The sequence below is a fragment of the Sapajus apella genome, unplaced genomic scaffold (assembly GCF_009761245.1).
Source record: "Sapajus apella isolate SASKATOON/1434 unplaced genomic scaffold, GSC_monkey_1.0 scaffold70, whole genome shotgun sequence".
Lineage (NCBI taxonomy): Eukaryota > Metazoa > Chordata > Mammalia > Primates > Cebidae > Sapajus > Sapajus apella.
In genome coordinates this window covers 3,350,051-3,374,729 of record NW_022437010.1, presented here as the reverse complement: position 1 = coordinate 3,374,729, position 24,679 = coordinate 3,350,051, and the positions used below count along the sequence as shown (strand labels likewise).

The following is a 24,679-nucleotide window of genomic DNA, read 5'->3' as shown; positions in this document are numbered from 1 at the left end:
ACTTTTGTGTCTCCAGGAAGAGGAAAACCCGAGGAAAAGGAAAGAAATGGGGAACAGCTGGTCAGTGGAGCAGTCAGCACACATACCATCTATTAAGTCTGAAGTCTTATATAGGCATAGTTTGTGGCACCCCAAAAATAACAATAGTAACAAAGACCACAATCACAGAGCACTGTAACAGATATAGTAATGAAAAAAATTCAAAATAATGTGAGAATTACCAAAACGTGACACAGAGACATGAAGCAAGCACAAGCTGATGGAAAAATGGTGCCAGCAGACTTGCCTGAAGCAGGGTTGGCACAAACCTTCAATGTGTTAAAAGATGCAGTAAAACGAGGTGAGCCTGTGCTCACACACCTGGCCTGTGAAGTTTCCTGACTCGGTAACATGAAAGGCAAAAATGGGGGGCCTGTTACACTCCTCATTTTGTTATAAACAAAAAAATCATGATTTGCCTGGAGAAGAGAAAGGAAACTAAACTTACAATGGCCAGGAGCTACACGTTAGGCTTTTTTCTTCATGTCGTCTACTTTAATCTTCCTAATTTAGAGTTATCTCGATTTTTATTTTTGGAGATTAAGAAAATACGGTTAACTGCTTTGTTTAAAGTCACACAGCTACTACGTGATAAAAACAGGACTCCAGGCCAGGCGCAGTAGCTCACCCCTGTAATCCTACCACTTTGGGAGGGCAAGGCAGGCAGATCACAAGGTCAAGAGATTGAAACCATCCTGGCCAACATGGTGAAGCCATGTCTCTACTAAAAATACAAAAAAAAAAAAAAAAAACCCCAAAAAAAACCACACAAAAAATTAGCTGGACGTGGTGGCACATGCCTGTAGTCTTAGCTACTTGGAAGCTGAGGCAGGAGAATAACTTGAACCTGGGAGGCAGAGGTTGCAGTGAGCCAAGATCGCGCCACTGTACTCCAGCCTGGCAAAAGGGCACTACTCCATCTCAAAAAAAAAAAAAAGTACTCAACTGTATATTTCCCAAGTATCTGCCTTTTCCACTAAAACTCTGAACTGTCCACTGGTCACACTGAGCATCAACACCAGAACATTAAGTAGCATTAAACGGGAAAGGCCTCAAAGACCCCATTTTTCTCATTATTTGTAAAGATAAGGTCTTTAGCTCTCAATAACTGATTATTTATTCAAGCAGCAAGAGTCATAAAATACATCGATTTTTTATAAAGTGCCTCTGTTCTTCACACAGAACTTTATAACAGCAGTCTTTCCATGAGAATTGGCTTTCAGTTTAGAAAAACCTAGTAATTAAAAATCCAAACAATTAAGGCCGGGCGCGGTGGCTCAAGCCTGTAATCCCAGCACTTTGGGAGGCCGAGGCAGGTGGATCACGAGGTCAAGAGATCGAGACCATCCTGGTCAACACGGTGAAACCCCGTCTCTACTAAAAAAATACAAAAAATTAGCTGGGCATGGTGGCGCTTGCCTGTAATCCCAGCTACTCAGGAGGCTGAGGCAGGAGAATTGCCTGAACCCAGGAGGCGGAGATTGCGGTGAGCCAAGATCGCGCCATTGCACTCCAGCCTGGGTAACAAAAGCGAAACTCCGTCTCAAAAAAAAAAAAAAAAAAAAAAAAAAAAATCCAAACAATTAGTGGGACAGTAAGACTTTCCCATCTCTTTTTGGCCACTGCATACTCCAATAAGCCGAACAACAAAAAAGAAACATTAACTCAAGAGGAATGTATCTTACTCCAGTTCCCCCTAGTGAAGTTCAGTAGTTAGTTTCACCCCAATGAACACTGACTACAGAAAGAAAGAAACAACCAAAAATTATTTTTTCAGCCACATTTACTAGCTCACATAAATATTTAAAAACAAATCCATCTGTCTTCCCCTTCTGTTTCCTTGGCACAATTTATCACAGTTCTTGACAAACTACCATAAATATCCATAAGGGAAAAATGAATTTCAGAATATGAAAGAGAGGTTAATAAATAGCCAAATATGTCAACCATTGAAAGGACCACCTGTTTTTTTTTTAAGCCCCTGATTTGCAACTTTTATTGAAATAAATTTTATCTAATAAAAACAAGGTTAATTTAAAACTTGATCTCAACTTGTTGAACAGCAGTTGAATTGTGACATAAAAATTGCAAAACTTCAACTAAAGAACAAATAAAACATTCAGACCCAAGTTTAGACTTTAAAAATTCTATCAACTTCAACAAATAATGAATGACTGTATATTAGTTTACATTAGTCCTGTGGTCCAGAATACATTTTCCATTTAAAACATTTTTAACAGATCTTCTGTATGGCATGGACAGCTTCTAGTGGGAATTAGTATACAGTCTGTTCTTGATGAAGACAACACTAGACAGATGTTGCCTGATGCCTGGATAATGCTGAATGTGACAAAACCAGCGAGACACATTAAGATATTTCTCCTTTTCTTGAACTGTCAGGTCAACCTAAGTAGAGATTAAAAACATACACACACAACACAGATGTTACAAAAGCACAACTATTAATATCACTTAAGAAGGAGATAGAAGTTGAAAAATACAACATTCCCCAAGAATTCTCAAAAGCCAACATATTTAGATGGGAGTAAAAGTTTCAGCCACTTGTAAAAGTTATCCATGTTTAATGTTTATATGTTCGGTCAAAACCAGATGTGCTTCCTGCGAAACTTCAAGTTTTCAACAAATGTAAAATTTACATTGAGGATTTGGAGGTCAAATAAGTTGTTTTTTACTTTACTGGAAAAAGATAGATTAAGACACAGTTCTTTTTCTGGTATGTTTTAGTAAACCTAAAAAAAGGAAATGATCCGTTTCAAGTGACTATTGCTTAATATAAGGAGAGGCTATTTCTAGTGGTGTATGACTCGGATGAAGGAGGCTTAGTAAATGCATGAGAACAGATCTTCATAATTCTGCTTGCAATAAAGCTCAACTCAGTCTTTCAGTGTATGTGGCAGTTTACCCAATTTGCTATCAACCTCCAAGAATGCTCAGAGATTTGGTTAGAGAGAGATGTATCACAAACTGCAGGTGCTTATCATTTCACTGGGCTCAAATTCCAAAGTAGGTGACTCAAAGACTTTCCTCTAAGATAAATTTTGGAATTACTGAGCGTTATCAGGTAAAGAGAAACCAGTACAGCAGTAACTTGCAGACATGACCCCCTGTATGGGGGTGGTATAGTTCCTTCTCAAAAGTCACATTTACTTAACAGATAGTGCAAGTCTCTTTAACACTGACAGGAGTGTTTGCAGAAAGAAATAGTCACCCCACAAGTGGTAGAAACCCACCAGCGGCCTGCTTGTTGGGAGACACTCTCAGTGAGATGAGTATCCTTTGCTTTCAGAATTTAGAGCATACTTGTTCTGTAGGCAAACATTCTGCTAAGTTACCAGATCACCAAAGGTGATGGACAAATCACTCTACATGCAATAATTATTCGAGAATACAAAAGAATATTAACAATAAAATTAAGAAGCAGGCAGTATTTTCTCAATAAATGTTTATTTGGACTCATATTTGTTTTTTGTTTTTTTTTTCAACCCAGTGAGATCTGTGTCACAGTTCTGATCTATAGACTAACATAAAATATGTGTGGTGTAACGACACTACATTTGTGATAATTCCCCACAGCAGGATTAGGAAAGTAATACACTGATACAGGTCTTTGAATCAGAACCTACATTTTAACCTCTGTACTTTTCAGTCAATGATCAACTTCTGGATAAGAAGAAGATTATCTACAAAGACCAAATAAGAAGCCCTTGGTGGTCAAAAGAAAATAATCTAGGAGCAGTTTGCCACTGATTCTATTTCTCCTACACTAATAAACGAATTTACATCTTGCAAAGAAACCAGGTAAAAAAATATGCTTTTATATGCCCTCTATTGTCATTTTACAAAAATGACAGGTGCCCAGAGAGCAACAGTAGATTGTTCCTCCTTCTTTGCCTCTGCTGTGGGTGACATCTACACCATTACCTGTCCTCTATATGGTTCTAGCTTCCGTCAGGGAACTCTGGCTCCTTGTAGCTTGACCTTCTCCCTTTATACTTTCAACCTGTTTCTGATTATAATTTGTCTTCTCTCTCTCTTTTTTTTTTTTTTACAAGCTTTTTCAGTACTGACATTAAAAAAAAAGATAATAAAAAAGGATTAAGTTGCTTATAAACCTATCTCATTCCAGTGGTAAATAATATTCACATGAACCAGCTGGGTGAAAAACAGCTCTGATTGTCTCATTAAAGGATGCATTTTCAGCCCAAGGAATACAGGTGGTTCATGGCAGAGCATGTTCCTAAGCACTCTTCAACTCGACTCTTTTTTTTTTTTTTTTGAAGAAAGAGAGAAAGAAAGAATAAAAAAAAAAAAGAAAAAAGAAAAAGAAAAAAAAAAGAATGAAGGAGAGGAAGAAAGAGGAAGAGGAAGAGGGAGAGAGAACAGGGGTGTTGCTTTATTGCCCAGGCTAGAATGCAGTCTAAAAATGGGTATGCCTGTAATTGTGTTTAATAATAGACATTAAAAAAAAAATGAAGAAAATAATTAACAAGCAGCCAACCAATATTTCATTTAAACCTATAAATAGGTGTGATGTGGTACTGATAAGAGTGTATATTTTGTGTATTTAAAGTGGAGGGTTCTATAAATGTTAATTAAGTCTACTTGTTCCAGATCTCAGTTCAAGTACTGGATATCGATGTTAACTTTCTGTCTCATTGATCTGTCTAATATTGATGTTGAAGTCTCCCACTATTATTGTGTGGGAGTCCAAGTCTCTTTATAAGTCTTATATATATGGGTATTCCCGTATTGGGTGCATATATATTTAGGATCTTTAGCTCTTCTTGTTACATTGATCCTTTTATCATTATGTAATATCCTTCTTTGCTTCTTTTGATCTTTGTCCCTTTAAAGTCTATTTTATCAGCAAAAATTGCAACTCCTGCTTTCTATTTATTTATTTTTGCTCTCCATTTGGTTGGTAAATTTTTCTCCATCCCTTTGTTTTGAGTCTTTGTGTATCCTTGCATGTAAGATGGATCTGGATGTAGCATACCAATGGGTCTTGGCTTTTTTTGCCTGTCTGTGTCTTTGGATTGGGGGATTTAGTCGATTTAAATTTAGAATTAATAACAATATATGTGAGTTTGATACTGCCATTTAATGTTAGCTGGCTGTTTTGCCCAGCTAGTTGATGCAAGTTCTTAATTATGTTGATGTTCATCTTGGAGAGAGATCCAAGATGGCTGATCATTAGCAGCTCGGGATTGTAGCTCCCACTGAAAGTGCAGAGAACGAGAGAACGCCACACTTTCAGATCAATTTTTGTTGCTCACACACCAGGAGATTCCCAGCGGAGGAGCCCCACGGGTCGCCAGCGCAACTCGAGGCTGGTGAGGCGGTTTTGCCGCAGCCTTGGTGTGGCGGTTCTCAGTGCAGAGTCAGAAAAGCACCATCAATCTTAAAGCCGCTGTTTTGGCCGGCGCAGTGGGTTGCTCAGATTCTAGCGCCGGGAATCAACAAGTTGGACGTCCATTCAGAAACCCAACTATGAAGACGGTAATTATAAAGACCACAGATGGATAAATTTATAATGAAGGGAAGAAACCAGCCTAAAAAGGCTGAGAATACCCAAAATCAGAACGCCTCTCCCTCTACAGGGGATCACAGTTCCTCATCAGCAACGGAACAAGGCCTGATGGAGAAGGACTGTGTTCCATTAGCAGAAGCAGGCTTTAAAAAGTGGATGATAAGAAACTTCTGGGAATTAAAAGAACTTGTTCTAACCCAATGCAAAGAAACTAAGAACTCTGAAAAAAGGTTTGACGAAATGTTAACAATAACACACAATATAGAGAGGAATATAAGTGAATTAATGGAGCTCAAAAACGCAACACGAGAACTTCGTGAACTATGCACAAGTTTTAACAGCCGAATTGATCAAGCAGAAGAAAAGATATCAGAGGTCGAAGACCAACTTCATGAAATAAAACAAAAAGACAAGATTAGAGAAAAAAGGATAAAAAAGAATGAGCAAAGTCTCCAAGAAATATGGGACTATGTGAAAAGACCTAATCTACGCTTGATAGGTGTACCTGAATGTGACGAAGAGAATCAATCCAAGCTGGAAAATACACTTCAGGATATTATTCAGGAAAACTTTCCCAACCTAGCAAGGCAGGACAATATTCAACTCCAGGTAATACAGAGACCACCACAAAGATATTCCTCAAGAAGACCAACCTCAAGGCACACAATCGCCAGATTCACCAGGGTTGAAATGAAAGAGAAAATACTGAGGGCAGCCAGAGAGAAAGGTCAGGTTACCCATAAAGGGAAGCCTATCAGACTCACAGCAGATCTCTCAGCAGAAACCCTACAAGACAGAAGAGAGTGGGGGCCAATATTCAACATCCTTAAAGAAAAGAACTTTCAACCCAGAATTTTACATCCAGCCAAACTAAGCTTCATAAGCGAAGGAAAAATAAAATCTTTTGTGAACAAGCAAGCACTCAGATTTCATCACCACCAGGCCTGCTTTACAAGAGCTTCTGAAAGAATCACTACAAATAGAAAGGAACAACCAGTATCAGCTTTTGGACTCACATTTGTTGGCTCAGTTTATTTAAGTTGTTAGCAGGGAGAATCTTCACTGCTTCTGTTTCATAAAAATTTAAGTTTCAGGTTTTAGTGATACACACTTAAGTCTTACACACAAGCTGTGCTAGCAAATTATAAAAACACATTCATCTGGCTTCAGGTGTGTAAGGTTATGTCTACTTAGATGTTACTATTACTGTCTCATCTATAACACAGTCAGTTCATGGAATAGAGATAACACCTTAGTCAAGAAAACTGGTCAAGAATGTCTTAATGTAAAAGTTTAATTTTTATTATGAAAATTCATGGTTTCACATGTAAAGAATTACATTAGGCTAACTGGTAGATTCAAACTGAAAGGAGCATCCACCTGTCTGGTGTGTTTTCATAGGCAGCACTTAATCATTTGTGGAATAAATTGAGCATCAGTCTATATTTCAAAAATATTTTGTAAAAGAGCATTTGTTCTTTTTCTAGATCTCTACCATATGTAAACTTCACCAAGGACTTCAAAAGAAAATGTATGATTTATTAAAAGCCCAACCAGTAATAAATATAGCTGCAAATCTAACAAGAAATGGGAGTTTTCTTACCAAAAATGAATAAATGAATAAAATTCAAAATCAACTTCAACAAACCTCTTTGCTAATAGTTAAAGCAAACAGATGTAACAATAAGTTTTACTCCAACTGGATTTTGTGTCAGCTGCTGAAATATATGATGATTCAAATCTGACCTCCTCCTTACAATTTTAGTCCTTTCATAGCTCTTTCATTTTAGATAATTCTCTACTTAGCCATTTGCTAAAGCATTTCCAAACAGTAAGAGTTTTAATGCCTGTATATGTTTAAGTTGTTCACCCAGATTTTAAACTAGGTAAAAAGGGCAATGTTATGTGTGATATTTATATTTCAGAACAGCATTTGCTGTCACAGAGGACTAGTACATGCTGCTCACAGGCCTATTATTTAAAACAATAACAACAACAACATACAGAATGCAGCAAAATAAATATTCTCCAACTTAAACATTTTACATTTGAAGTCTCCAGTGTCAAGATCATCAAAAGACCCACAGTACAAAATAGTTTTTATTCAAAGAGCTCCTAAAGCTTCTTGCATTTCCAAATTTATTCCTAATTATTTCCAAATTTACCACTTCTTGGGTTTAAGTGATTCTCCTGCCTCAGCCTCCTGAATAGATGGGGCTATATAACCACCACGTCCGGCTAATTTTTTGTATTTTTAGTAGAGACAGGGTTTCACTGTGTTAGCCAGGATGGTCTCGAACTCCTGGCTTCAAATGATCCACCTGCCTCAGCCTCCCAAAATGCAGGGATTACAGGCGTGAGCCACCATGCCCAGCCTATTCCAATAATTTTTAACTAGATGATCCATTTTACAGTATTTTTAATTATCTATTTTAGAGAATGTACAGTTATTCATTTTCCCTCAGGAAACTTTTGCCAGAAACACAGAGCTTTTAAAAAAAAGGATGAGGTTACCACTTTCACTTCTTTTTACAGTTTAAACTTTGGAACTTGTTCCTTTGAGCCTGAAATAATTACGAATGACCTTGACTTGTTAACTTTCCTACTTTTTTGGCAGACATTCCCTCTATAAACTTACTGTAAACAAAGAAATGAACAGATTTCTTCCCTCACCAAATTTACAGATTTTAAAAACATTTCTGATGGAATCCCCTGGACTATTTCACTCACAACACTGGTTTTCCACCATCCCTTTCTAGCTAAAGTTATTTTTCCTTTCTTCCAATAGGAAACAATGCAATTGTTCTAGCTGCCGTTTCCTGCTTCATGATGGTCTGCATGCCAGTGTGCCTATAGTGGTGCTTGGCTCTTTCTACCTAATAATTCCTTTTAATTCTTATTGGCACTCTATCATGACTTTGAACTTTAAAGCCAAGCAGATAATATTCTGAATCACTAATTTTCCATGAAGTCATGTGAAAAACACTTTAAGTGACCCGTTCCAGATCACGGTGACACGCTGCTTTGCTACCTTTCCAACTGGCACCAAGTTGCTGCCTTTGGGACATTGTTTAGGGCCAGTGTGCGTGGACTATTTTGCAGCTATTTCTTTTATTTTCCCTTTCCTTATAAAAGAACCACATACATCCAATGGTGCTCCAAGCTTCAGAACAAAAGTATTTCAGTTGATAACAATCTTACAGTCAAGCAGCATGTAATATTACAAAGGATTTTAATAATCTTGAGTAACAGTCTGTTCACAGGGATGACTTATCTACTAGTGAAATCACTTTAAGAAAGCAGTGAGTCACTGGTGTTACAATAAACAGCCTCACTAACAGGCAGTATAACAAAGGAAGGGCAACATAATATTCCTCAAAGGGAGTTAAGATAGATCAGATCTTAGAATAACTCAGCCATGACTAAAATTGAGCTCACAATGAAACAAAATACAGTGGGATTATCTGATGACTCGAAGGTTCCTTGACTGCTATTTTGTACACTGTGCCGATTACATATTCCGTATTGAATAATGTTAACAAACAAATGAAGGAATGCATGAAGGCAAAAACAAATAATACTGCCAAAGCAAACAAAGCACAAGGACTTGGTCAGTATCAGCAGGTGGCCGATCTGGACCTCACACCCAGCCTACTTTAATTTAATAACTAGAAATCATTTATTCCACATCTGTGTTTATTTGTACCCAACTTAACAGGGATGTCATTTAACACCACAGTGCCATTCTGCCATTGTGTAGGTTTTCGTCTGTGAGGCCTGGTCCTTGAGAAGGTGTTTATTTCTCTGCCTACTTTGCCTGCACTTGGACTAGAGTGGGAAAGATACTTTGACTCACGATAGAAGCCTAAAGGGATTATAGCTTGAGTAGGGGACTAGTAACTGAATCATGCATTATTACAGTATGTTTGGAGGGTGAGGGGGAAATAAAAGGAATCCACCTCTATGGCTATCATGAAGCCCAGGAGTTCTGGAGGGAACTGCATTGCATTCTGAATTTTCTGGTTACAATCCCCGTCTTCTCTCTTCAACCTCAACTGAAAACCCAGACTCATGAGGCCTCAATCTATGCCCTCTTATTCCTGGCAAATGGCAAAGCCAACTATGTAGGAGGCTTTTTCAGAGGAGAAAACGACTTTGTTTTTCCAAAAGACAAACCCTCCACTTTGCTTTATGAGGCAGATAGCAGCCCCAAACCATGGACAGGTTGGGGCTTGCGCAGGCCTCAATTATTATGGTATTTTACAGTGTATAATACAAAGAGTTTCCCCATACTTTAAGACACTTCAGTCAGATCTAGTTTGTCTGTCATGGCCCTTCCAAAAACTGAGCTCCGTGCCTTTAAACCACTCAAGCTTCCTAAGCATTAGTTTCCTTCTCTGTGAAAGGAGCCTAATAACACTGGTCCTGTTTCCTTCTTAGTGATGAGGTACAATGAGAAAATATATAGGAAACTCCTTGAAAAGCACAGAGAAATACATTTAAAAATGTATTCAGTGTTTATGGAGGGGTGACTATATACACATGCCAGGAATTACTTCAGACAATGGTGTTACAAATATGTGTTGCTGCAATCACTGATTCAAGCAGCTTTTAATTTAGAGAGAGAGACTTTCAAAGAATTACAGTAAGAGCGAAATAAGCTAGTCCTGAGGTGTATATGGTACAAACACACACAGAGGAAGGAGAACTTCAATATGGTTTAGGGGTCTGAGAAGGATTCAACTGAGGAATGAGTGGGAACTGAGAGACACCTGGGAAATGCAAATCAAGTGGGGAGGAAGGGAAGGGCTGGGACCAGGGAACAAAAGAGAAGAGCAATGCAAGGACACTGGGTAGAAAGAGCCCAGCATCCAGCAGGCTCCAGGACATATGTTGTGGCTGACACACTGACGGGAAGGAGGATAGCAAGGGAGGCAGAAATCAGGCAAATTCAGAGTTTCACTCTTGTAGCCCGGGCTGGAGTACAGTGGTGGGATCTCTGCTCACTGCAACCTCCGCCTCCTGGGTTCAAGCAATTCTCCTGCCTCAGCCTCCCAATTAGCTGGGATTATAGGTGCCCACCCCACCACCACACCTGGCTAATTTTTGTACTTTTAGTAGAAAGGAGGTTTCATCATGTTGGCCAGGCTCGTCTTGAACTCCTGACCTCAGGTGATCTCGCCTTGGCCTCCCAAAGTCCTGGAATTACAGGTGTGAGCCACTACACCTGGCTAATTTTCGTATTATTAGTAGAGGCAGGGTTTCACTATGTTGGTCAGGCTGGTCTCGAACTCCTGACCTCAGGTGATCCACCCGCCTCAGCCTCCCAAAATGCTGGGATTACAGGTGTGAGCCACTGTGCCTGGCTAATTTTTGTATTTTTAGTAGAGACAGGGTTTTGCCATGTTGGCCAGGCTGGTCTCAAACTCTTGATCTCGGGTGATCTGCCTGCCTCGACCTCCCAAAGTGCTGGGATTATGGGCATGAGCCACCATGACTGGCTGAGTTAATTATTTTGAAAAAGAAAAAGACACAGTCATGAGAAAGACTGCTCCAGTGGCCACCAATCTCATCTTTTATAGTCAATACTCTTTAGGTGAACAAAAATTCTAAATACTGTAACTTGCGCAAGTCATCAAGATCACAGGAAAAGATACATGTGAGAAGCATTCAGGAGCTGGAAATCAGGATCTGACTGACTGCATGCATGAGATGCACAATGCACAAAAATGCATGAGGTCTTTTTTTCCCACAGGGAGAAGATAGGTATCAGGGCAACAGGGAGTTGAGCCAAGCTTTTAGGCAGAGAGATCGTGTAAGAAAGCACACATCCTGGGGCCAAAGTGTCTGGTTTCTGGACCCTGTTCCACCAGTTACTTGGGCAATCTCAAAGAAAACATTTGACCTCTCTATGCCTCAGTTATCTCATCTGTAAAATGGGGCTGATAATATTAGTGCCTATCCTATATGGCTGTTCATTTATACAACATAAAGAACAATGCCAAGAACATAGTGAATATCATGTCATTGTTCATGAACAGATTTAAAATAAAAAGACTGACTACGTAGGTAGTGGGCAAGACTGAAGAAAAAAGAAAGAAAATATGATCTGGAGCAATATCCAGAAACGGGGCAGGAGGTGGAGAGAAGACTGAGGTGTAAGAGGCCAGATGAATGGTGATATGGTTTGGCTGTGCACCCACCCAAACCTCATCTCAAATTTTAACTCCCACAATTCTCACGTCCTGGGAGAACCTGGTGGGAACTAAGTGAGTAAAGGGGGCAGGTCTTTCCTGTGCTGTTCTTGTGATAATCTCACGAGATCTGATGGTTTTGTAAGTGGAACTTCCCCTGCACAAGCCCTCTCTCTTTGACTGCTGCCACCCATATAAGACATGACTTGCTCTTCCTTGCCTTCCACCATGATTGTGAGGCTTCCCCAGCCATGTGGAGCTGTAAGTCCATTAAACCCTTTTTTCTGTATAAATTACCCAGTTTTGGGTTGTGTCTTTATCAGCAGTGTGAAAATGAACTAATACAAATGGATTGGCCAAAGAAAAAGGCAAGGCTGAGACCAGGAAAAGGAGACAAGATGGATAAGGAAGCACAATCAGGCAGGCTGAAAGATGAAGGGATTCAAATGAATAGCCTCCATTTTTCTAGTTGAATGATGGAGGAAGGTTTGGTGATAAGGACTGAAGATAAAGGAGGAGGGAGAGGGTTGGGGCTTAAGGAAGGTGGTAAAGGTTTGGAAATATCCCTGGGAGGAAAAAAAAAAAAAAAAGAGCTGATCCAGTGTGAGAGCCCAGCTGCAATTGGATAGTAAACATTTTTAGTGGCAATAATCTACAGTGTTGTGATTTCTCCAGTAGACTTCAGCTTGGATTTTGCATTTAAGAATGAAGACATTTATTTGGGCTGGCCAAGAGCCAGGAACTTACAGGGAAAAGGTGGTAACTGTATGGTAGAGCCAAGGAGCTGAAGATACTAAGAGGATGTAGCTGAAGTTACACAAAAGGGCGTCTAGGTTAGGTGAGGAAGAAAGCATACAGATTTGGAAAAGAGGAGTCAAATTACATCAGATAGAAATTAGACACTAAGAGATTAAAAAAGCTAAAGGTATATTTGTCAGGGTTCTCTAGAGAGACAGAATTAATGGAATATATATGGAATGTATATATATATGGAATATATATATAAAAAGGGGAGTTTATTCAGTATTAACTCATGATCACAAGGTCCCACAACAGGACGTCTGCAGGCTGAGGAGCAAGGAGAGCCAGTCCGAGTTCCAAAATTGAAGAACCTGGAGTCTGATATTCGAGGGGAGGAAGCATTCAGCATGGGAGAAAGATGTAGGCTGGGAGGCTAAGCTAGACTACCCTGTTCATGTTTTTTGGCCTGCTTTATATTTGCTGGCAGCTGATTAGATGGTGACCATTCAGATTAAGGATGGGTCTGACTTCCCCAGCCCACTGATTCAAATGTTAATCTCCTTTGGTAACACCCTCACAGATACACTCAGGATTAATACTTTGCATCTTCAATACAATCAAGTTGACACTCAGTATTAACCATCACAAGTGGTTAATTTAAGATCTAGAGATGGAATGGTAGGAATATGGGGCCCAGGGGATGATGACAAAGTCTAAAGTGTGGTTGGAGAAGTCACTGCTGAGGAAGAGCAGAAGCAGAGGAATAAAATCAAGGTCAAGGAAAACGAAGCAACTATGTTTTATGTCAAAGGAGTTTTTACGTAGGCACCTTGTATAAAGTAATTCCTTTCATTTTTATTTGATAAGCTGAAAATGCAAATCTGATTTAAATTCAAGACAAATTTAAAAAAATCATTCTGAACACTACAGAAAAAATGCCAGTAACTATTCAAATACTCACTATAAAGCGATGAAGTCCATAATACAATAGGATATCTGCTAAGGTAAAGTTATATCCTGTAAGGTAGACTTTATCTTCAAGATATGAATTAAGATCCTAGAAAAAAGAAAAAAAACAGATACGTATTAATGTAAAAATCAGTAATAATAAAGTCAACTATCATATCATGACTTAAAACATTTAGAAGGCTACTAGAAAGCAAAATATTGCCGTGAAATAAATTTACTCTTTGACGTTAATATTCATTCAAAATCACAAATCATATGCCAGTTACCTCATTTTAAAAAAACAGGCTAAACATCACTAGTCTTACAGAAACAAGAAAACATTTGAAAATGATACTCAAAGTGCCGTCTACGATCATTTTAAAGTCTAGCTTCTTGTTTTTGGAAACATTTTGTTACTCATGCTCATTAGTTACACTTCTTTTTTCCATTAAAATATAAAAAATTCCCCAACAATTTCAATCTCTTTAAAGAATTCTAAGAAACTCTATATCCATGAAACAATAATTTGCCCATTTTCCCTTCCCTCTAGGTCCTGGCAACCACCATTCTACCTTGTATCAATGAATGTGACTACTTTAGATACCTCATATAAGCGCAATCATAGAATGTATGTACTTTTGTGACTGGCTTGTCTTATAAAGTTCTTCCATGTAGCATGCAGGACCTTTCAGAATTTTCTTCCTTTTTAGGGTTGCATAATATTCCACTGTATGTATAGATCACATTTTCTTTATCCATTCGTCAATAGACATGACCGTTTCCACCTCTTGGCTACTGCGAGTAATGCTGCTGTGATAGGAGCATACAAACATCTCTTCGAAACCATGCTTTGAATTCTTTTGGGTATATACCTACAAGTAAAAATTCCTGAACCATATGGTAATTCCACTAATTTCTTGAGAAAGTGCTATTCTGTTTTTCATAGCAGTTGCACATTTTACAATGCCACCACCAATGCACATGGGTTACAATTTCTTCACATCCTCACCAACACGTTACTCTGTGGGACTTTTTCGGTAGCAGTCATCTTAATGGGTGTGAAATCTCTCATTTTAAATGTGATCTACATTTCCCTCATGATTAGTGATTCCAGCATCTTTTCATATGCTTGCTGGCCACTGGTATATCTTGTTTGGCTAAATGTATATACTAAAGTCCTTTGCCACTTTTTAAGTCAGGATATTGAGTTTTTGTTGCTGAGTTGTGGGAGATCTTTACATACTCTGAATACTAACTCTTATCAGGCATATGATTTACAAATATTTTCTCCCACTCTGTGGGTTGCCTTTTCACTCTGTTGTCTCCTTTGTGTTCAGAAACTTTTTAACTTTGATGTAGTCCAATTTATCTATTTTTACTTTTGAATTATAGTCAAGTGAAACAACAGATTCATAAAATCTTTAGAGGAAGGTTTGTAAATAAGTTATATGAACTATTATTAGATATTCTTTGAAGCTCCTCTAAAGACTAGATATGAAACACTGTCCAGTGATCAACAGCATTTATTCTAGAAGAATTCTTTAAACTATAGAAAGGGCATTTTTGTTCTGATTCTCAAATCACATCTGTCTTAGTCCACTTGGTCAACTAAAATCGAATACATAGGCTGGGTGGCTTGTAAACAAAAGAAATTTATTCCTCACAGTTCTGGAGGCTGGAAGTCTAAGATGAACGTGACGGCAGATTCAGCGTCTAGTAAAGGCTTGCTTCCTGGTTCACCGGCAGCTGTCTTTTCATTTGGTGGAAGGGGTGAGGTCTCTCTCAGGCCTTTTATTAGGGCACTAATTCCATTAATGATAGCTCTGCCTCTAGGACCTAATCACCCCTAAAGACCCCACCACCTAACTCTATCATTTTAGGGGTTAGAATTTTAACATGTAAATTTGGCGGGGGTGGGGGGGGTGGGGAGAGAAACATTCAAACCATAGCAACATCCCAAAGTGTCTGGTATATAGTAGTTCAGCAGTCAATAAAAAATGTTTGTGAAATATAGTGGTTTAGCAATCAATAAAAAATTTTTGCGGGACTAAATTTAACCTCTGAGTTTGCACACAAAGTTAACATGATACACGCTGAACATGACGATAATGAGGATGAAGACCTTTATGATGATCCACTTCCACTTAATGAAGAGTGAACGCATTTTCTCTTATGATTTTCATTTAAAGACAGTCATTTTCAAAAAGGTAAATGAATATGGGCCCTTAAAGGTGGTATAGATGAGAACATAAAGGAATACAGATACAAATGAGGAGACAGGTGTGAAAGAATCAAAATAAAATTTGGGTGGAAAGGGTAGAATGCATTGGTATATTAGGGACTACCACTTAAATTTTATGGTAATCTGTTGAATGGATACGGTTTCTCTCCAAATATCTTCAGAGAAATCAACTTTGGGAAAGAATAAGAAATAAAATATCTTCATTAAATTTCAAATAAAATAAATACACCTTCATTTAATTTCAAGAAGTATTTAAAGACCTGAAACAGTAACATTTTTGTGTGTTTTCTCCAAAAACAGAATCTATATACATGTTTTAGTGATAAAGACTCTTAAAAATATAGTTTTTACAAACTATGATTAGGTAATATTTTCTGGGTTCATGATATAAATAAAATTTTTCCCACCAAAAGACAGAATTTCACATTCAAAATATTCACAGGTGAGAACTAATTATGCCTGACGTTCATTTCCTTTTTTTTTTTGTTTTTACAACTCTCTCTGATGCCATTGTCAAACTTGTTAAAATATTTCCCCACACAATTCCACCTGATTTTTCTTTTTTCTCCCATCTATTAAACTTTCTAACAATATAAAAAAAGTTGAAAAAGCAGTAAAATAAACAACTATATATCCTCCATCTAGACTCAACAAATGTTAGTGCTTTGCAATGCCTGCTTTTTGAAATTATATACTACCTTATTTGAGGCATTTAAATTTAGTATTGTGGTTTTAGCACTGAAAAGCAACTTTGACAAATAAGAATTAAACCCTTTCATAATATCCTAGGAACAAGAGCTTTAAATAATAAAAAGCTATACAGCCCAGTATAAACACAAAGAATACACGTAAATAAATTTAAAAAAAATAATAAAATGGCTAATAAGCATTATGAAAATGACACATTAATAATTTTATGAAAAAAATAAGCACCGTTTTTTTTTTTTTTTTTGAAATAGAGTCTCACTCTGTTGCCCAGGCTGGAGTGCAGTAGTGTGACCTTGGCTCACTGCAACCTCCGTCTCCTGGGTTCAAGCAATTCTCTTGCCTCAGTTACTGAATAGCTGGGACTACAGGTGTATGCCATCACACCCAGCTAATTTTTCTGTTTTCAGTAGAGACGAAGTTTCACCATGTTGGCCAGCCTGGTCTTTAACTCCTAACGTCAAGTGATCTGTCCACCTCAGCCTCCCAAAGTGCTGGGATTTCAGGTGTGGACCACCATGCCCGGTCTCAAGCAAACAATTTTTAATTTGTTTTTGTTTTGGTAATTAAATTGGGGTAGTGAAGGAGAAAGAGGTAGTACCATGTTAGTTTTGTGGAAGAGGCCACTCTTATATGCTACAATACTATAATAATGTGCTTTTCTAGAGGGCAAATGAGCAGTATAGCTTTAAAATATATATAGCTTTTAGCCTAGCAGTTTCTCTTGTAGGAATTTAGCCTCACTCCTGTAATCCCAACACTTTGGGAGGCCGAGGTGGGCAGATCACTTGAGGTCAGGAGTTCGAGACCAGCCTGGACAACATGGTGAAACCCCGTCCCTACTAAAAATACAAAAAAAAAAATAGATGAGCATGGTGGCATACACCTGTAATCCCAGCTACTTGGGAGGCTGAGATAGGAGAATCACCTGAACCTGGGAGACAGAGGTTGCGGCCTCAGCAACAGAGCAAGATTCTGTCTCAAAAGAAAAAAAAAAATAGCCTAAGGAAACAAATGGGAATGTGCTCCAATATTTAGCAACAGTCTACCCAGGGATAGATGATTTAAATTATGGTACGATTACAGTTAACCCTTGAACAACACAGGTTGGAACTGCACAAGTCCACTTAAAACACAAATTTTCTTCTGCCTCTGCCACCCAAGACAGTAAGACAAACCCTTGCTCTTCTTCCTCCTCCTCAGCCTACTCAATGTGAAGTGAAGACTATAAGGACAAAGACCTATATGACAATCCACTGCCAGTTAATGAATAGTAAAATATATTCTCTCTTCCTGATGATTTTCTTCTTAATATTCTTTCCTCTAGCTTACTTTGTTGTAAGAATACAGTATATAATATATATAAAATACAAAATGTGTATTAATTGACTTTATGTTACAGGTAAGGCTTGCAGTTAACAGTAGGCTATTAGCAATTGAGTTTTTGAGGAATCAAAAGTTATACATGGATTTTCAACTATACATGGATTTTCAACTGCTCAGGGAGTCAGCACCCTGTGCTGTTTAAGGGTCAACTGTACATGATGCAATACTAATATATTATTAAAAGAAGAGTGTAAGTGAATACTTGTTGATGTAAAAAGATGGTGACAACATATTGTCAGTGAACAAAAAATCAGGTTACTGGGCCGGGCGCAATGGCTCACACCTGTAATCCCAGCACATTGGGAGGCTGAGGTGGGTGGATCACTTGAGGTCAGGAGTTTGAGACCAGCCTGGCCAACACGGTGAAACCCTCTCTACTAAAAATACAAAAAAATGAACCAGGGCATGTATCTGTAATCCCAGGTACTCAGGACACTGAGGCACAAGAATCGCTTGAACCCAGGAGGTAGACGTTGCAGTGAACCAAGATTGCACCACTACACTCCAGCATGAGTGACAGAGTGAGACCCAGTTTCAAAAAAAAAAAAAAAAGAAAAAGAAAAAAATAACAAACAGGTTACTATGTGCCTGTTTTTTTGTTTTAAATACATACACACATATATACAAAAGGAAAAAAAAGCATAGAAAGAACACAAAACAGGTTTAATAAGTATCTAATGGCTGAACACAAGCATTACTGATAGTTCTCTCTTGTTGGTGGGACTATGGATGTTTCAAACATCTTCTATTTGCTCATTTGTATTTTCTAAATTCTGTAATATTTACTGCCTTTAAAATAAAAACAACACTGTCTTAAAATAGCAAAACAAAACAAAATAACCCTCTTCTCATCTGTGCATGCGGCCAAAATCACATTGCAATCCACTCTACATACATCAGTCTCACCCGCCAGTGTCAGCTCTGTAAGGGCAGAAACTGTGTCATATGTACCACCAGCCCTCAGAACTGCATCCTGGTACATTGCAAGTACTTATGTTTTAGGTACAGATGAGCAAACTACGGTCAAACGAGAAAAGATAATGCAAACTGCCCAGCTCCACATACATTTCAAAAACTGGAACATCTTAAATCAGAGGTTCCCAATTAAATATTTACATGGCTCGGAGAAAACACTTTGGAAGTTACTTCTATGCTTCTGATACCACATCTATTAATGTAACTTTTGAACCTTATAAACGCAACTCATTGAAATCCTGATATCTTTCAGAATCACGTACTAATTACCATCCTTTCCTTTGGAAAACTATAAAAGATGGTTGTATTCAGTTTTTATTGCCTGAAATCTCATATTCACTTGGAGGGAGGATATGACTGCCTCCCCTGGAAATGCTGTGAATAGTAGGAGTACAAGAGTTGAGTCCCTGTGAAAGACCAATATGGTATTAAGAATAAATGATTGATCACCACAGACATATAAAGGATCAAGTTCTGAAACTGACTTTCTACCAGTTCTCTTGATGGCATCTATCAAGAATACAGTTTGAGCCATTTTCCCCAAAGTGATAAAGGAATATCTTTCTTGCACATCTTATATTGCCATGATACAATAATCGCAATAAAATTAAGAAACAGAAAGAATTCCGACAATGACATGTGGTTGTCTGGATAATATCTAAGTTTCTTTCAAATTTAAAGCTTCAACAAAATCTTTAAAAATCTGCTTTATTTTTATATAAATAAATTAACAATAACTTCATTTGGAATTTTTAAATTCTTGGTAACTCTGAAGCTATATCTAGTTTATATTTTATACCAACAGATTATTTTATTATTTGATGCCTTTGAAGATAAAAATTTAAAGCAATGATTCTCAAAACAGGGAAAGGTGAGTTTTCTCAGACCACACAGTTTTTTCAAACCACAACACCAGAAACTTGATTCTCTCTTGCTTTTGAGAAAGTACTTTACCCCTTAGAGAATTGGGATCGTTTAATGGGGCATCATATTAAGAAAACAAGAAAAAGTCATATAATCCTGTAATTATTGACTATGACACGGGTTCTGAAGGAAAAGCACAGGGTGCTGTGACTACATATAGAACAAGGAACCTCAACTGCTGAGAGAGAAGTAGTCAAGTAAGTTTCCAAGGCAGCGTTCAGCTGAGATCTGAAGGGGGAGGGCTGGGGCAGGACAGAGTATGTTCCAGGCAGACGTAATAACAGGTACAAAGTATTGAGGCAGAAGGAAAGAGGTGAAGAAGGCCAACAGCTGCAGCTTTTTAATCTCAGGGGAAAGAGATTTCTGATTAACAGTTCATGCATTTCAGCCTATAAGAGAAGTCACCATACCTTCAACAGTGTATGGATATCATTTTTACTGGAGTGTCCATCTACTCGAGTGACCCTGTATTCTAACCATTGCTGAACGATTGCTTTTTCTTCTGCAGTACTCCCCAGCAAATATTCTTTGTTGGCTTGCTTGACTAGATGAGCTGCTATAGTAGTCAATCCCGTTAGACTTGGACCATTGTTTGTCTGAAGAACTGGAATCTTAAAAAGAAAAAAAAAGTTCAGATAATTTTAAAAACAAAGACCACATCATGATTATAACTGCTAAGTAACCACGAAATCCCTCAACTGTTTTTTGCAATACTCCCAGATTTTACTCTAAGATACTAAACTGCATACAAATAAAAGTCTGGAAAATAGCAGTTAAATAATTTACAATTTGGTAACAGATGCTTGATGATGAAACTGGTAATAACACTGCAAAAATCAGTATAATGTTACTGCAATAATTTTTAACTGTGTATGTACAGTTAGAGAAAATGGAAATCCTAATTATACTGTATTAATTTCAATCGGGTTTACCTGCACCCTATTATATAGAAGATGAACATACTTAAATAAACCTGACTTCATTTCCCCTATTACAATGGCAATACAAAGGATCAGATTTGCAAGAAATTGCCAATTAATTTAAATTTTCTTACACAAATAAACACAATGCTTTATGAGAAATTTAAAAGAAAATGGAAAGTATTACCTAATGAGAAGACTGACCCAACACAAATAATAAGTATAGAATCTCAATGACTTAAACAAATGAAAAAAGAATAATTTTCTTGTGAAGAATTGCTCTTTTCAGCAATGAAATAATATCTTGTACTCTATAATGATTATGCTTTCCAAGGCATTTTCATACATCTACATCAACAGGACTTGGTGAAGTATACAAAGAGATTAATACTCTATAGGATACAGATTCAAAGTAAGGAGGTAACTTCAAAGTAAAGGAGGTAAAAGTACTTTCCACTTCCCATTCACTATTAGCAGCTCCTTGACTTCTCACTTTTGCCTTCAACTCAAATGAAACCACAATTTCCAAGATCACCAATAACTTAAATGTACCAAAGAAAACAACATGGGTGCCAGTAATATTCTATTTCATGACTGGGTGGTTACCTGAGTGTGTTAACTTTGTGGTAACATCAAGATGTGTGTACTTTTCGGAATGTATGGTATATTTTGGGGAAAAAAAGAGATCAAATAACTCACAATTGCTGGGCGGGAAGGGAAACAACTAACTCCAAAGAGAATTATGTGTAAAAATAAATTATCCACAACCCAAGCACGCTCTAAAACAATTCCCAGTTAACTTCTCATCTAATCATTACATCTCCTAAGATAAAGTAAGTCATCTCATCCTCATTTTACAGATGAAAAAAACCAGTCACCTGGTTTGCAATGGGAGAGCCATGGTTTGAATAAAGTCCGATTGGCTCAAATGTCCATTTTCTTTCCTTTGCATAACCTAAACTATGCAATTCTTATGCAGTTGCAATTATGAGACACATACTATTTTCACATTCCTTTTAAGGTTTCATAGTATTCAAAGTAATTACTTTTAATGGCTGCATATGCAATAGTCGTGCACTCAACGACGTTCTGGATGGCATATCCAATGGTGGTCACCTAAGATTATAATCAACTATTTCTACTGCACCTTTTCTATGTTTCGATATATTGAGATGCACAAATACCATTGTGTTACCATTGCCTACAGTATTCAGTACAGTAACATGTGGTACAGGTTTGTAGCCTGAAGGAGCAATAGGCTATATCATATACCTACTATTTATGAAGTAGGATATACTACCTAGGTTTAAGAACACTCTGTGATGTTCACATACAACAATGAAATTGCCTAACAATGTATTTCTTGAAACTTATCCCTGTCTTTAAATAACACGTGACTGTATGTCAATGTGTTGATGTAGCAAAATTTAAAGAATTATTCTCCTAGATGTGTATCTCTGAACTGCTTTCAATTTTTAACCATATTGATAATGTTGCAGAATGCCTTATTGCTGGCTCACTGCTGTCAGTTGTCTTCCTAAAAAAATGGCTGATTCTTACCACATATGGCCAACCCCTTCCCCATACAAATAAACAGAAACTTTCATTAGCTGCTCACTGCTAAAATGCTTTAGTTAAAATAAAATTAAAAACCACACTCTGAACTCCAAAACCTTCACGGTTGTGCCTCAAACTGTAACTTGGGGTTTACCTTGCATTGCATCATTCCTCATACTGCTTTACTTACTGCCCTACACTTCCCAATCCTTCATAAGTTATTGGTTTTACACATCTTTCAAAGCCTAATCCTTTAAATGCTACTCCTCCATGAGTTTATAAACCCATTTTTATACACAGAATTAACTTCCTTTTTCACACTCCTCAATAGTGTTTTCCTCCATGTGGGGTTCTAACTAGGGAAAAGAAGTCAGGCTGGGGGACCAGGGGACAGCAGAAAGAGAAGGCCGATAAACTACAAGTCTGTCTTTCTTCATGGTCCAAGACACACAGCCCTTCTGCACAAATAACTCAACAATATTTCCGTGTCCAGCTAACACCAGCCCTTTGGCTGATAGAAAACTCAAGTTAGCTCACTGCAACCTTGGTGTTATCAGTACTGCACAAACCCCTCTTGGGCACACAGCCTAAGTACTGTTCAATGAACCCCCACCCAGCCTTCGTTTCCTTGCAGTTAGCTTCTCTCTTACTAACTTGCCCATTGCACTCTTGTAACATATTTTCATACTTTCTCTAATAAACCCGCTTTTCTTTACCTATAGCTGTCCTGGTAAATTCTTATCCTGTTGCCACCGGCCCCAGAGAGTAGCTGCTCGCCCGCGAAAGTCTTTAAAGTACTTACTATGTTATGCTTCAAATTATTTGCTGACGATTATTTCTCATACTAGATAATACTCATGTCTTGGCAATGGTTCCTAAAAAATATAAACTAAACTAGGGAGTAGGGGTTGAAGGCATGGAAATCCGGAATCATCACTGGGGCAGAGGAAAAATCAAAAGAAGGCCACTTTGGCTCCAATGCCTACTCTGCCACCAATCACAGGGCTGATCTTAGGCTGAACAGTTAACCTTTCTAGGCTTCAGGTTAACTTAAATAAAAACTATACTACTACTACTTTCGAGACAAGATCTTCACATGGACCAAATGAAGAAGAAAAAAAAATTAAAGACAAAAAAAAAAACATCATGTAGAAAAACTCTCAAAGGAGCGAAAAAATATATATCCAAAATAGTCTTCCTACAACCAATTTCCTTCTCTAATACATTCCTTCTACGACAAACTATAAAATGTAAACGTTCTAACAGTGCCTCACCGGGCAATCTTATACCTTGCGATGTTTCCCTTATTCTCTGTGCGTCGCACACTTAAACTGATACCCCAAGGCTTCAGAAACGCTTTTCCCGAACCCCCCAGATTGGGCCAAGACTCCTTATGTATTCTCTCTGCCATTTATGGTGCAACGTGGCACTCTCCCAATTTAAAAGTTTGCAATGTTTGTCTACCCGGTCAAAAAGTCAAGCTTTCTGAGCGGAGTAAGCGTGTTCCCCTTAATCACCGCTGTATTCCCAAGGCCCAGCACAGGGCTACCTGGCACCCTGTTAGTTATCACGGAGTCGCTGCGTAATAACTGAATGAAAGATGCGATTATGGTAAAAACAAAGCAAAACAAAACACAGTTATTGAATACAAACGCGGGGCTTCCAGGTTGGTCTAAGAGCTCTGTGAGGACTCTCCTGCAACTGGTTTCGTTTCCCCATAACTGGATGATGACAAGGCCCCAGGAGGTGAAGTTTAGGCCGAGCCCGACCTGAGCTGGTTACCCCCTCTATCCAGGGGGTAGGGATGCAAGGGCGGAGGCCCAGAGGCGCCAGCCAGCTCGCGGCACAGACACGTGGGGAGCTGGGTAGCCGCATCCTCACTCCGCCTGTATCGGGTGGCCGGCCCCGGCTCTGCCAGGGCTCAGCAAGCCCCGCTCCCATCCACCTCTTCCCTTCTGCGCCGCCTCTCCTTCTCACCTGTCGCTCGCCCTGAGCACTGTATTTATTCCCCTTACTCAGTCCCAGGGACTTCTCCAGTAGCGACAGCTCTGCGGCCGCCGCCATCTTCCGGCCGTAGTTCCAGGCAGAGGAGGGACCCACAGAACAAGAACCTCTTGCATTGGTGGAGACGGAAGTCCCACTCCTGCAAACATCACCGGCGATTGGCCGAACGAAAGGGGCGTGGAGAGCGCGCGCGAATGCGCAGGAGGCGGAGCCAGTGGAAGGGGCAGGGCTGACAGGTGGAGAAGTGATGGCAAGTTTCCACTCGAGCTGCTGGGGAGTTCCTTGGTAGAGCGGCCCCAGCGCTGGGCTTCGGTGGCTGCAGTAGACTGGATCTCTAAATGGCAATCTCTAAATGGCAATCTATTGACATGGCTGCCAACGTTAACTCGTTAACTCATTTGCCAGCCTAAGAGAATTTAATATGATGGGAACTGAAATTTATCTTAGTTTAGCTCAGGAATCTGTAAGTTGAAACAATCAAATTGAATAGCAA

General features: G+C 38.6%; 1 protein-coding gene across 1 annotated transcript; it reads right to left on the bottom strand.

Annotated features, from left to right (window-relative positions):
* Positions 1-1,804: 1,804 nt before the first annotated feature.
* On the bottom strand, positions 1,805-24,331 carry EEF1E1 (eukaryotic translation elongation factor 1 epsilon 1). The gene is made up of 4 exons (XM_032250005.1): positions 24,160-24,331; positions 20,116-20,316; positions 13,487-13,582; positions 1,805-2,445 (listed from the first exon to the last, which is right to left on the bottom strand). Exons 1-4 carry the CDS (start codon positions 24,244-24,246, stop codon positions 2,305-2,307), a joined length of 525 nt encoding a protein of 174 aa, XP_032105896.1. The 5' UTR covers positions 24,247-24,331; the 3' UTR covers positions 1,805-2,304.
* Positions 24,332-24,679: the final 348 nt, after the last annotated feature.

Coding starts and splice junctions, on each gene's coding strand:
- EEF1E1 (XM_032250005.1), bottom strand. CDS start 24,246: ATGGCGGCGGCCGCAGAGCTGTCGCTACTGGAGAAGTCCCTGGGACTG. Junction 20,317..24,159: donor GTGCTCAGGGCGAGCGACAG/GTGAGAAGGAGA, acceptor TTTCTTTTTAAG/ATTCCAGTTCTTCAGACAAA. Junction 2,446..13,486: donor ATGGACTTCATCGCTTTATA/GTGAGTATTTGA, acceptor ATCTCTACTTAG/GTTGACCTGACAGTTCAAGA.